Here is a 13828-nt window from a genome sequence, read left to right as displayed (position 1 = left end):
GCTAGAACAAACCTCTTCATCTGGGTCACTGTTTTCCTGAATGACTCTGATCCAAGACAGCATGTCGTCCCTCCCTTCTGCCTGGAACAAATACTCGCAGTCTGAGGTGGTGAGTCGCAGCACATTCTTGCGTCTTGTGTCGCTATAGGAGATGTCAATCAGACAGGCCTTGATGCTGATTCGCACAGGTTCCTCGTCAGACGGCGTCGAAGCATGAGACAGCGCATCCTTTCTGTCTTTGTAGAGGATTAGGGTGTGACCTTGTAAAACAGCATACATCGGCTTCCATGATTTCATTCCTCCTCCAACACGCTGCAGAGACGGGGAGACAAGAGAGACAGAGAAATACTCACACATCAAAACATTAGTGATTTATATTGCTGTTAAATGAAGGCATGAGTGTACAGGCATACCTTATTTTTATCTGTATTATGTTGCCTAAGATTGAGCAACCCTTCTTTGGAAGAATTTGCGAAGACATCAGAAGAAGAATCTCTTCGAGATCCAGAATCACCAGAAGATTTATGTCCGTCCAGAGCCTGCAAATGTGAATTTATGACGTTTTTTTTGGTATTAATTAGTGGATTGTTGAGTGCAACATGCAACATGGGGAGAGTAAGAGAGGAACATGACATTCAACAAGATCTGTAGACGAATCAAACTGGGGATGTCACAGATACGTGGTCACTAGAACATCACAATATCTAAAACATTTGTGTCTCAAAACACTTTCCAAATTGAGAGAGCATCAAAGCTTGTTTGACTACAACCACTAAATAAAAACTGTCAAGAAACACATCACACACCATATCAATGAGATTAAAGGACTATTTTAAATTCCTGAGAACAGTAGGTTGTGTTATAAAACAAAGTGCTAAGTGCATTAAGCAACAAGTTCCATATTTTGAGTCATTTTATAGTTAAGATTCATCCACATTTACATTTGTAGAAATGTGGATCTGGCAGTCGAATAGTAATCTGATTGTCCGGTCAGTGCTGTAGGTTTTTCATCTATAATGTTATAGTATTTACTTCCTCAGTTACGTGCAGAACAAAACTGGCTGCTACTTCTCTCTCTGTTCTTTCTGTTCTCTTTCGGGTCGAAAGTTTTTGGAAAAAGTACCGCCTTACTTAAATACAGTACACTGCGTCTTTGGTGCCATTACAGGTGGATTTCTATTTGCACATGTATTTAACATCTGCTATCTGATCATTCCAGATGCATTTCAATATCGGGTAAAATTAAAAAGAAAGAAAAAATCTAATGTTGTATGATGACATAAGAAAGTCTTGCATGTTGTGAGTGATCCTGTAGTTCCTCACCTTCCTCAGGCCCTTGAGACCGGGCATATTCTTACTGGAAGATCTCCTGAAGAAGTGGAAGAACAACGGTGAAATGCAGATTTCAAGTCAGAGACCAGGTCAGACAGATCCTTAACCCAATGTGAATGAGAAAAAAACTGAAGCAATGACCTGATCCTAGTATGCACTCACCTTCTTCCCTCCTCCTGGTAGGTATCCAGACCCTCATCGTAGGATTTGGACCGCTCTGTTTTGCTGGCTGTATCGGACTCCAGCAAAGCACTTCTCAGGGACTCTGTACAGTGAAATTAGGTTATTTGTCTTTTATAACCCAAGTTATGAGTTCTATCATATTAAGCGGTCAGAGGTGGCTTGGGTCTCTAGCCGTAGTCTAAACAAATGTTAAAGAAAGTCAGTGAGAAAAAGATATCTCAACAATAACACCACGCTGGGTTAAGGTCACAAAATGTTGAACTAAAATGATTAGTTCATAAGCCAAATTAAACAAAATCAATTAATTACAATCTAGATACGGTTGAATTCATTGAGCTCATTTCATTGAAACTGACATCGTCTGACATCAAAGAGTAACAAAAAGACAAAACTCCGATGTTTTTTTGTTTTTTTTCAACAGCTGCTGCCACCATTTTGGACTGAAAACGATTATTACATGTATAATATTTTAATTGTTCAACATGGGCCATTTCGGTAGAATATGACAATAGAATACAGAAATTTTTGTTTTACTTTTGTACAGCACTTTTAAGGCGAACGTTTTACTGGCGTCTGGTAGTCGCCTTCAGTCCAAAATGGCGGAAACGTAGCTTTGCTATCAATTGACTTTCCCTTCTTGGCAATATACGTTCTTTGCTGACATATCCATTAACCAACCAACCCAATGCTATGTACCTTGGTCATGCGACATCTGCCGACGAATGGGAGGGCATGGCGAGCCTTGACTTGAGGGACCTGTAGTTATGGATTGTGCAACAGATATCACAGCGGAGGGTGGAATAGGAGCGGCCTCCCGGTCAACACTGGGGCTGGTTGGCTCGTCTATAATGACAATAAAAAAATCAGTGTGAGATGAAATACAGCTTTTGTCACATATTTAATGATATATATTTCTGCTCTATAATTCCACATTATGTTTCTGACTGGAAGAATGCAGACCTGCTGAATATTTATCTTTGACATCTTTATTTCAAAGACAACTTCATTAACTATCGTCTGCGGGATTTAGGAAAAATTAATTAGTCTTTTTGTGACTCCCATGGCTTACATGCCACCCCATATCTGAGAGTCGGAACGGATCATCTTCCAGCATGTTTCTTGATGGAAAAGGAAGATCTTAACACTTGGGTAATACCGCCCACTCCTGGCACTTCAAGCCTGAAACAGCTCAGAGTACAAAGCTGCTCTCTGCAGCCGAGGGGCGTTTGGAGCTAAATTTAAAAGCAACTGTCCTAGTTCCAGCCTGTACCCAACTTTGAAACGGGGCAAAGGAAAAAGGATGTCACCATCTCCCCAACAAGGTCTGTTAGGCTACATTACTATGGTATTGCCCATCATTAATAAGCATTATTTAGTAGAAACAACTCTAAAGTCTCCCATGTATTTATACTATCTCCAAATATAAGATGACCATTCTCATCTTCTATAATCTGCATAAATCAAAGTCCATAACAAACCCAAAGGACCTAAACTCAAATACATGCAGTGAACTTTTACATATGAGGTATAAATGCAGCAGAAAGAACAAAACAACTGGGGTCTCGTCAGGTTAAATGCTCACTCTCCTGACAAGCCATACACCAAGCAGGCAGCTTGCTATACCAACACCAGAGGGGGGTTCTGCCCTCTCACACACGGCTACTAAAAGCGGTGTCAAAAAGTGTATCCAAAATTAGACTGCATAGCTATAAAATGAATTCAAATTAACAGGGAAAGACCAAATTCCAGGCATACTGCAAAATAGAGTGAAAAATACCAGCCACTGCTATCTAAAGAAGATAAAAGATATATGACCTGCCTGTAGATTAGCTGAATAAAATGATGGATTGGGCTATTGGACCAAATTACCTCACACGACTAAGGCCTGGACCAGTGGGCTTTCAAACAGGCCATTGATGGAGGCCCAGCGGCTTACACAATCACGGCACTGTTCTCCTGGGCCGGGGCACCAGTCCCAGAATGGTGGTGTTGCGGCATCATCACTGTCACTGCCTGCTTTGTCTGCACCTGCACCTGGCCTGTCAGACCTCCTTAACAACCAACATTATACAGACACTGAGGGAACGGCCGAAACACTGTTGGTAAGCCGAAAGTGTAGTGACCTCACTGATAACTCTGTAGTGAAGGTATTCTTCCAGCCCACCCCTATCTCAATAAATGGGGAGGACAAAATATTACAAAACAACTCTAAGTATAAGTATATAGCTGTACAATTCAACAGCACCACAAAATACAGCCAATACTGGCAACTGAGTGTAGATTGTGAAAAGTCTCAAATGAAAAGAAGCGAACAGGCCTTTGAAGGGTTTACCTTTGAGGTTTGTGAATGAGGAACTACTTTAAGTTTTAAGTACTTTGCAACATATGTTAGATTTATTTTACACTGAACTGCTTCAAAAGACCCAAATTCAACTCAGAAACTAACTCTTCTCCCATGGGTCAAACTAAAAACTTCCAGTACTGTTGCTGCCTGTGACCTAGTTCCTCTATACAGTATACCTGCAAAGTACAAACCGTTTCCTTTATGTCCTTCCAAAATATAAGTAGATCAGCCATCAAAGAGTTCACTTAAGTTAAAACCACCAATGAACGATATGTCGACTTGGGTCTTTCTATTTAAGCTTCTTTCAGTCATCATTTCTCTGAAGGACCAGCCTAATCATACAGAAGTAACACTAAGACCTAAAACAAACACAGCCAAAATGAACTGTGAACATCCTATCCACTCCCACAGAGTCCTTCATTTTCCAGTTTACTACATTATGTGGCATCACAGAAACACTGGTAGACAGACAGATGGATGGATAGACAGGCACCCAAACATACATAATACATATTATACATGAAGAGACAGATGGAGAGAGACGAACAGAGAGAATAGACAATAGATATCTGAAAATCTGACACAAGATTTCAAAAAAGGTTCTCCATCTGCACGCTCAGTCTTGCCTTCGGCAATTCACTATAGCCATATTCTCATCAAGGCACACCAATAAACATTCCGAGAGTTCCTATAAATAATGTATTTTTCTCACTCCTGAGCTGATTACGACAGATTCTCTAAAACAAGACTGAATACGTGGAATATCTTGGCTGTAAAATTCAGACTAGATTTAAAAATGTGTTTGATGCCACTATCGAAACCTGCTACAAAGCAGCAAAAAGCAAAACATTCTGATAATCTCTCAAAGGATGAGTTAAAAACAAAAACTGCTTTTCAAAGCACTGATGATGACAACTATTTAATCACCAGGAAATGCATTATGGGACCGCTGAACCATAATGCAATCCATTCTGAAGAGAGACCATCCAAGAAAACAATATATTAAGAGGAGAAATTCAATATATTCCAAAAGGCTTAAGCCATCCTTCACTCCGCCCCAGATAAGCTGAATATACCACACAACCTCTCTGAATGCCACAAAACCTGATTAATAACATCTTCCCACAAAGATGAATTTATCTGTGAACATGTCCCCAGCACTGTATAAACACAAACCAATAATACACTGAATCAGATTAACAATGAAACTATAGCAGGCACCACAGTCAGTTTTCCATCCATCTATTTTTAACTGATTTCTATTAGCATCTAGGGTGGAAGCCCCTTTAACTAGCTACAGTATCAGCACTGCCAGTCTGCCTCGTGTTACTACTGCCTGCTGTCGTTGCCATGACAACTTTGGGCGGCAAAGGCTTACAACTGATTATTCTCTTACCGATGAATGGAATGGAGTCCAGAGACTCATCCAGGTTGCTGGAGCAGGAGGTGTGACATTGTTCCCCAAGGCGGCGCATGCGTATCTCTCGACGTGCGTCGTTGGGAAGCCAGCATGCCGCCACATCTGCTGTGGAATCTGGTCCGTCGTCGTTTACCGCCAGGATGTAGGAGGGGTGCCGCAGAGGGCTGGGGTTCTTTCCAGAGGTGGGTTTCTCCCTCATAACAACCCCACCGGTCTCCGTTGGGCTTCGTCCGTTGACCTGACTCTGAGAGTGTGGGTGGGGTGGTTTGAGGATGCTAGGCCTCTGAGGCATCTGTTTCTGGGTGGAACATGAAGAAGACCTGTGTCCTACCGATGCTGCGTCTCTGCCTGCCTCAACTGCCTGCGAGTTTTCAGCCCGGATCCTGCTCTGGCCTTGTTGGGTAGTGTGGGCTGCATGTTTTCCTTTGACTGCAACTCTTTGGTCAACAAGAGATTGTTCAGCACTTATGCTCTTTCCAAAATGTGAGTGTCTGTCCGAGAGCATGGGTGAGGAGCGGGTCTGAAGAGAATCTGGTCCTTTAGCGTAGAGAGAAGGGTTGGGTGGCCCCCTCATGCCACCACTGTATCCAGCAGAAGGCCTGTAGAGCATGGCGTGTCTGGGGGCAGACTGTCTGCTGGGCCTCGTACCTTGGTCTGCCCTTACGTACCCTCCTCTCCTCTCATTGGGCCGAGCCAGCTCCGCAGGGTCAACATAGTCTGTAGAGTGTGACCGGGCTTTGTGCATTAGGCCGTCTTGGGACACGCTTCGAGGAGGCCAGTTCCTGGCATGGCCCATTCTCTCTGCACTGCTCATGCGATCCTGTGAAGCACTGCGTGGGGCAATCTGAAAGTGGGGTGGAGGTCCTTGGTACGACCGTTCATGGGAGGTACTCCTCCGTCGTATCCCCTTAGGGCCCCAGTTTTCCCGGGGAATGTGATGAGTAGCGGCAAAATTGGTCTGACTGGACCCTCGCAAATTGTCAAGCCTCTCCTGGATAGTCCGACTAGCGTGAGAATGGATTCCTTTATTGTCAATGTACTCCCTGTACGTTTGGTAAGTGCGCCAATCAATGTTTTGATTGTTGCCTGGGTAGTGAGGTGCCTGACCTCCATATGGAACCATTCCTGGACCGCCGGGATAGACATCAGCCTTTCGAGGGTGAGGATACTGGGCCAGTGACCCAGGCCTCCCTCTGGCATAGACAGGGTCCATGTAATCTATCCTATGTGCTGGACCCATGCGCCCGATTTGGGCTGCATCAGGAGGAACCACCACAGTCCTCACGCCGTCGTTGCGCATGCACACCGCCATCTGGCTTTTTGGATATGATTGAGGAGGAGGAGGTGATGGAGGCACGGTGATCTCCTTGCGGTACCCATGGTCAGGAGGTGCTGTTGGCCCTCGGCAGACCTGCCCTGCTGAGTCTGTCGCCTGGGCCATGCCCGTAGGCTTACAGTCTACTCTGGGGTAGCATACTGGGGGTGGTTCAGGAATGTGACAGGCATTTCCACTGTAGCTGCTGCGGCCACGGACGTAGGCATCCTGGGAGTAGGCCTAGAGACAGAGCAACAAAGCAGTGTTACAATAGATACAGTACAAGCTGCATTTGCGAGTGAGTGTAATATTCAACAGTGTGCTACTAGATGCTTACAGAGAAGTCAAGCGTGATATTACAAATGCGACTGGATGCATGTGTGTGGGCAGTGCATGTTGCAGTATGAGTGAGCGGAGGCGTTAGCAGTTCAGGGGTGTCAGTGGACTTCATCTGCTCCTTATTTAGAGTTCTCATGGTAATGTTCACTGTTCCAGATGATAGTACACTATATAAGCCAAAGTAGGGAATCTTTTTCTCTAACAGAGAGAGATGGTGCTTCAAATGAGATTTTAATTGTAGAGCAGTCTTTATCCTTTATTCCTTCCTGTGTTGTTCAGAGAATAATGGCTTGTTGCTACCAAACAACTGTGAATTTCAGTATGAAGAAAAACATTCGTTGATGGAAGAATTTAACTGCAAACAGCATAAGATAGATGTAGAATGGTGTTTATTTGTACTGAATTCAATATTTAGCCTGCACTGTGACAGCAAAGATTGTGTAACAATCAATACACGTTAGATAAGGCGATCAAGTAGCTAACACTCGACATGTTTGAACAAAAATGCTAACATAAAAATGAACAGTAAAAAATGTCATTCATTTTCCCACCTCAGGCTGACGGACTGTAACCTCAGACAGACAGGAGGTTGCCCATCCCTCATAGAGAAAGTGCTATATTTAGCCTGCATGATTATCATCCGAGGTTTGGAAGCCTACACTATTTCACAGCAGATACTACTAAAATCATTTTGAATAAATACACAATTAAAGCTAAAGCTTTCTATAGGCTTGTTAGCCTCACAACATTTATCTGCTACTCGGAACATACTGCACACACAACAAGCAGAGCAGACGTGTAAAGGTATGAGGACTTTGATCTTGCTACTACCTGGTGTCAAATTACAATCTTACATAAAGCTGTGTGTGTGCCACAGCAATCAGTGCCACCCTCTGTTCCTCCCTTTGTAAGCATGAGTGTGCAGGAGAGTTCAGAGGTCACTGGCCTTTATCACACTAATGACATCTGGCATGGAGGATGAAGAAGGGGCGAGGCTTCACTGGAATGCCAGCTGGATGCCAACTCGAGTGCTCAATCTAACAGGTACTGCAGACACAGTGCATCAGCCATTTCTACAGTGCACACATCTGAATCACCAACACAGAGCCGACCACGGCAACTAAATAGCAATAATGTAAAACCTGAAGACCACATCCTCCTGTAATGACGATGCTGACATGCATGACATATGCAAAATGAGACAGCAAACACAACATGTCAACGTCAAATGGGTTCCCAGTCTGCTGTTTGCTTACCGGATTAGTAGTATCCAGAGAAAAAGGCTGCCGTTACAGCATGTGAAAACGAGAGGGTCAAGAAATCAAAGGGAGAAAAGGGTGGAAGAGAAAAAGATGCCAGCAGAGCAAAATGCACACATTATAAAAAAACAGCCACAGCAATGACTGGGCTTGACATGCTAAAAATATACTAGAGCTGCAGCAGCAGTACAGGAGGATGAAGAAGCAGAGATGGAGCAGGGGTTGCCACGTTACGACCTGCCTGTGCCAGTCTGTCCTGGGTGAGGTGGCAGGAGCAAAAGCTTTCCTCCCATGCTGCTGTTAAGTCTCCATGGCTCAATCCATCTTCAGCCAGAATATTACGCTAACTGAACAAGGTGCCTCCAGACTATGTCTCTCTCTCTCTCTCCCTCCCTCCCTCTGCTATTGCTCACATGACAGAAGCAGCAGTTGCTGATTATACATTCAGCTCTGATGGTACAGCTCCCCTCCCCTCCCATCCTTTCCTCCTCTCTCCTTTTCCCTTAGCATCAACCTGTTTTAAACACAGGGCAGTCAGCTGATTTTATCTACTGGTTACAGCTCATCATTCATGCTGTTCCCTCTTTTTTCCCCCTGTTTTCCTGGTGTTCAGTTCCCTCCCTTTTTCTGCTCCCTGGATGTACACTCTCTCCGTCTCTTTGCTAAGCAACTGCTGCCTGTCTCCAAGCAGTAAGTGTGTGCCGCCTCCTACAGCGTAATGTCATCCTGCTGGCATCTCCGATAATCCTCTTGTTCTTATGGACAACCCTCGTCAGTTTGCCTGCCTACACTGAGAGATATTTTTTGCGCGGCTGCTGGCCATTTATGATGCAATACTGTGGCCAGCGTTTTCACAACACACGTGTAAGATACAGTGGTCTGTGTAAATGGTTAGAGAGGAAAAAATTGGCAAAAGAGAGGGAGGACCTAACAGGGAAGAGGGGTGGAGTAACAATTGGTCATGAGAAAGGAAAAATATGACTAATAATAAATGTAAGAAGAATTTGAATTGACTCGTAATAGAATGTTATTATCTATTAATAAAGAGTATTGATACCACGTTTAAAATGTTCCAGTTAAATGACTGCTTGCATATTTTTGGGAGGAGGAAGTGCTAAAAGAGAGATGACTGGTTGTTACAACAATACATATTGATATATTGCAATTGTGGATGCCATTCTCCTGAATGATTAATTGACCATTACCTATCAAGTTAATTATGAGGATTCAATCTGGACATAAAGTATCCACGAGGGAAGATTTCAGGTTAAGCAAACAGCAAAGCTCTTTCATTATATAATTCATAAGCAGGCTGTCTAATAACAATAGGCTCCTGGGAGAATATTCCTGAGCATCCTGACAAAGCACTTAATGTTATTTGCTATAGATATGGAACAGATGAGTGCACCTTCGCGTTGCACTGAATGTGCAGAATGCATAGTGTTGCTGCCTGCAGCATGCATAAAAGGTTAATCATGAGATCTAAAGTGCACGAGGTGAGGGCTCATCTCTGCAATGGAAATATTTGAGGGACATGCAAACCACATTTGAAATGAAAACATTTTTGGCAAAGCATGGTTAGAACAAATGGGTCATTATTGCCTTTCGCAATAGTACAATAAACTTAATATAACGTTAATATTCAACTATTTTATATCATTTTTTAAAAATAAAAAAACACCACCCGATAAATTTAAAAAAATCAAATAGTCATTTCCTGTTAACTTTGTATTCTTTATTATGAAATGTATTTTTCTGATGAATAATCCATAGCCTTTAGTTTAATAATTTAACATTATGTATTTTACATGCACATGTTAAGCTATTTTTAAACTGTCATGGAAGCTAAATGTCATTGCCACTTCTCTTAAAATATCTACTCTGATGTCTTACAAGCAGGAACTGTATTAGCCAACTGCTTCCGTGAAAGCAGTCATAGATACCAGAGTCATAACGGAAAGAGCATGTCGCTACACGGCCACCTGATGATTACACAACCATTAGTTGCAAGAAAAAGAAAATCTGGGTTTCGCTTAATTTCCTAGTTGGGTTTCTATTTAATTAGGTATGGTAAAGGAGGTCCATTTAGGGTGGTTGATGGTCTACTGACTCACTGTATGTCTCTGAAAGCCATCCAAAATATCACACATGTATACCGTGAGTACATGACCACAGAAAAACACCTTTTTATATTCTGTTGCTTCTATTGATAGTAGTTAATCTGCCACCGGTAACAAACCACTGAGGCTGTTACATGTAGTTCAGCATGTGTGGCAGTGATCCATATTGCATAAGTATGTTGAGGACTTGAGGATGCAGCCAGAGTAATGAGTACAACTTTTCTACAACTCAGCTGTTTAATGTAGGTCTATTCGGTGTAGACCTCAGTTTGATGACACATTTTAACAAAATACACTCTTACCTTTGTGCCTTTAAAAAGACAAAACATATACAGATGTAGCTGTGTATATTACTCCATGATACTATGACTGTCTATGTATTTTAGATAATGCTTGCTCTACGAATCCAATTAGGCTATTTCAGCAGTAGTGTCAGCAGCAGTTTGAGGACAGAAATGCCGCTCTGGCCTGATTAGGAGGCCTAGATAGAAAACTCTGATGGGATACAGGGGCTGCCTGCATCTCATGATAACTGTCCCAACATGAACTCCTTAAACTAGAGCAGCTCTGAAATGGTCGTGGGTCTGGACAAACCGTGAGCAATTTCGGTTTTAAAAACTGAGAAAAGAAAACACACTTTCAAAATGGTGCTTTTTTTGTTTTAAAAGAATGAAGTGAACCTCACTTAGAAAACAGGATTGAGAAACTTACCAGTTGCAGTATATCCTCATCTTTTGGCATCACACAAAGTTCGAGAAAGTCACCACTGTTGGGGAACAAAAAGAGATTTGAAACAGGGAAAATACACAGACTGACCAGTATCATCCATACAAGTGTATATTAAACCTCACCTGTCTTGGATCAGGGATATAACCTCACAATAGGCTTTCCCGATGATGCTTGCTCCATTCACCTTCACTATCCGATCCCCTAATAAGCGTTAAAAACAGCAGTATTGACATCAGTAACAGAGAGGGGTAGTTATAGACTGTAATACCCTTTTCCACCAGAATTTGCACTTACAGTATATGCAGGTTTTCTAAACACGGGAAAACCTGCTAAAAATAGGCGATAGGGGCAGCGACGTACTTGAAACCTGCTTTGGCGGAGGTCTGCGCTCTCCGAGTGCACTTGTAGTATTTATTATATATTCACTTCAATGCGCATCACATAGCATCGCACCGGAAAAGGAAAATTAAAATGAAAATTAGCCTGTCTACGGGGGTGTCATGTTTCCATCACTGCCGATCGGAGCTGGAGCCGATAAATACCTGTGACTGCTGCAGAGTTATTTGTCCCGGGAATGAATGCCAATTGTAACCTTTCCCACTGAAGGCAAAAGCCAGATGTTAGTGGGTGTTTGTCTAATGGGAAAGGGCTTCAGTTTGTCTTAAGAAAGCAGATGACGTTGAAGTTTACAGTAACTATGCTGAAGGTTCCCTATATCTACTAAAGCATAAAATCACCGGGGTATCTAACCAGTAAAGAGGCACAAAAAGGAGCACTCTCCTACATCTGCATGGCCTGGCTAATGTTTTGCTTCACAGCATGAATACTGTCAGGCCACTACTGAAAACTGCACTCCTTGCATTTTTCCTTTTTTGCTTGCAACACTCTAAAACGTCAGCGCAGTAGCTTAGAGGAAGTTTTCTGCTCTGTATGACATCAGTTACAGGAATAGGCCTGGGTTCTTGTTATGACATGACTTTCCAAAGAACTTACACTCCCAATCAATCTCTAGTAGGTATTAGTAGGTTAACGAAGACTAATTACTTGATGATTGGTTATTGTTACCTGTGCAAAGCCCAGCTCCGTGACCAGGGCCGCCTTCCTTGACTTGCTTCACGAAAATGGTGTCCATCGGTTCTAGCCTATTCCGTTGTCTCCCTGATCAAAAGAAACAGGCGAGTATACATCACACAACAAGTATATAATCCAAAAGCATGTAAATTGTAAAGTAAACAAAATGTCAATAAGGTGAAGATTGCACATAAAAAGCAGCATGAAATTTTTAAGTTTCCCTTTTTTTACTACAGAAGAAGCAAGGAAATTAAAAGAGCAAATAACTTGATATTCTGGTAAAAAAAAGCACTATACTGAAGGCTGAACCTGAAATGTGAAAACAACAACTACAAAACCTACCAATGAGTGCCAGACTGAGCGGTAAATTGTTTCATGACATTTAGGAGAGAATGGTTGTGTATGAGAATGAGGGAGAAACTGGGAGGCTTGTCACGAGATCTGGAGACGTGTGAATCAACATTATGACAGCAGAACAGGCTGTGTTTTGGCCAAGGCTTGCCCGTATTACAACACTTTTGAAAAGACACGATCATTAATTGGTTCAGAGAGAAAAAAAAATCTCAATAGCGGTAAATGGCGTGGTTTTAGGGAGGTGGATAAAAGCAGCTAAAGAGAGAAAACCTGTTTGCTCATGCTGCTCCTGTCTCCTAGCAGCTGCATGGCTGCAGAAAAAAAAACGAAGGAAAGAAAAGAAAGAGAGGGGGTGAGAAGAAGAGAGACTGAGAGAAGGTAGAGTGACAGTGTGCTCAGCTGCACAACTCCCACTCTTTCCTTATAAACTGAGAAATAGCTCTGTGCACAGCCAAAGACTGGCTAAAATCCTTCACCAGTAGTTAACATTCTGGTGGTGAGTCAGCACACGAAGGCTCACAAACTACAGTGGATGGGAAGACCAGTGTGAAAACAGGCGTGCTAGTTTATAAAAATGTACTAAAAATTGTTAAAAAAAACAAAACTGACATGATAAATAAAAGATGCTAACACTCTAACAGTCAATCGAAACATACATTTATGAGAAACATGACCCATTGGAAAAACGGACACGAACAGGTCAGATCAGGCGGCTTAATATAACTCAGTCAATAATAATCAGCAGTAATCGGTAAAACGCTGAAAACCTCACTAACACAAACACTTGTGCCTCCATTTTTCTCTCTTCCACACACGAGATTACTCATGCAGAATCACATCCTGGGGACTCACATTATGTAATACTGCAACAGGAGTACCATACAGATACAGCAGCAAGACATGCTCCCTCTGCTGGTCTGCTATAGAACTGCATCACTAACTCCACAATGGAGCTGTTCATAAATCCACACATGAGCCATGGTAAATATTTAAATGTATAGTGGAAGAAACTCACTGTTTTTTGCCACCTTAAAGAACATAAGATGATAAATCTAACATTTGTGCATTCATATTTTGCATTCTTCAACTTGTACTTATCAACTTAACAAGTAGTAACTGCACAATGTGTACAATAGAGATTTATTTTTATAGTACTCTAAATCAGTCCGACCAGATTTATCTTTGCTCTATAAGACTACTCTGGGCAATACAAATGTACATAAACTTACCACCTAACTAGTGCTGTTGGCACCTAATCATTTTTAGAGACACTCCCAACATTTTGAGAACTGCTTTTTGTTTGCTATCAGGGCTCAACACTAACTTTTAAAAGTGGTTGCCTCGCTGGCAACTTAGTCACCT

At 42.3% G+C, this 13828-nt stretch overlaps 1 protein-coding gene across 3 annotated transcripts in view; it reads right to left on the bottom strand.

Moving 5' to 3' along the window:
* The window catches only part of arhgap21b (Rho GTPase activating protein 21b), a 40515-nt gene that overhangs the window by 10950 nt on the left and 15737 nt on the right, over positions 1–13828 (bottom strand). For 2 of the 3 annotated variants that reach the window (XM_074651334.1, XM_074651335.1), the window contains exons 5-13: positions 12107–12199; positions 11164–11242; positions 11024–11078; positions 5256–6834; positions 2212–2358; positions 1495–1597; positions 1324–1369; positions 414–539; positions 13–312 (exon numbers count right to left, since the gene is read on the bottom strand). In XM_074651334.1, coding sequence (XP_074507435.1) covers positions 13–312; positions 414–539; positions 1324–1369; positions 1495–1597; positions 2212–2358; positions 5256–6834; positions 11024–11078; positions 11164–11242; positions 12107–12199 — 2528 coding nt within the window. Of the gene's footprint in view, positions 1–12; positions 313–413; positions 540–1323; positions 1370–1494; positions 1598–2211; positions 2359–5255; positions 6835–8189; positions 8639–11023; positions 11079–11163; positions 11243–12106; positions 12200–13828 lie in introns of those variants that run through there. The other variant, XM_074651336.1, reaches the window with a different exon arrangement.

The sequence above is a fragment of the Sebastes fasciatus genome, chromosome 11 (assembly GCF_043250625.1).
Source record: "Sebastes fasciatus isolate fSebFas1 chromosome 11, fSebFas1.pri, whole genome shotgun sequence".
NCBI lineage: Eukaryota > Metazoa > Chordata > Actinopteri > Perciformes > Sebastidae > Sebastes > Sebastes fasciatus.
Note: the sequence above shows the minus strand (reverse complement) of the source record. Positions and strands in the feature narration are given on the sequence as shown.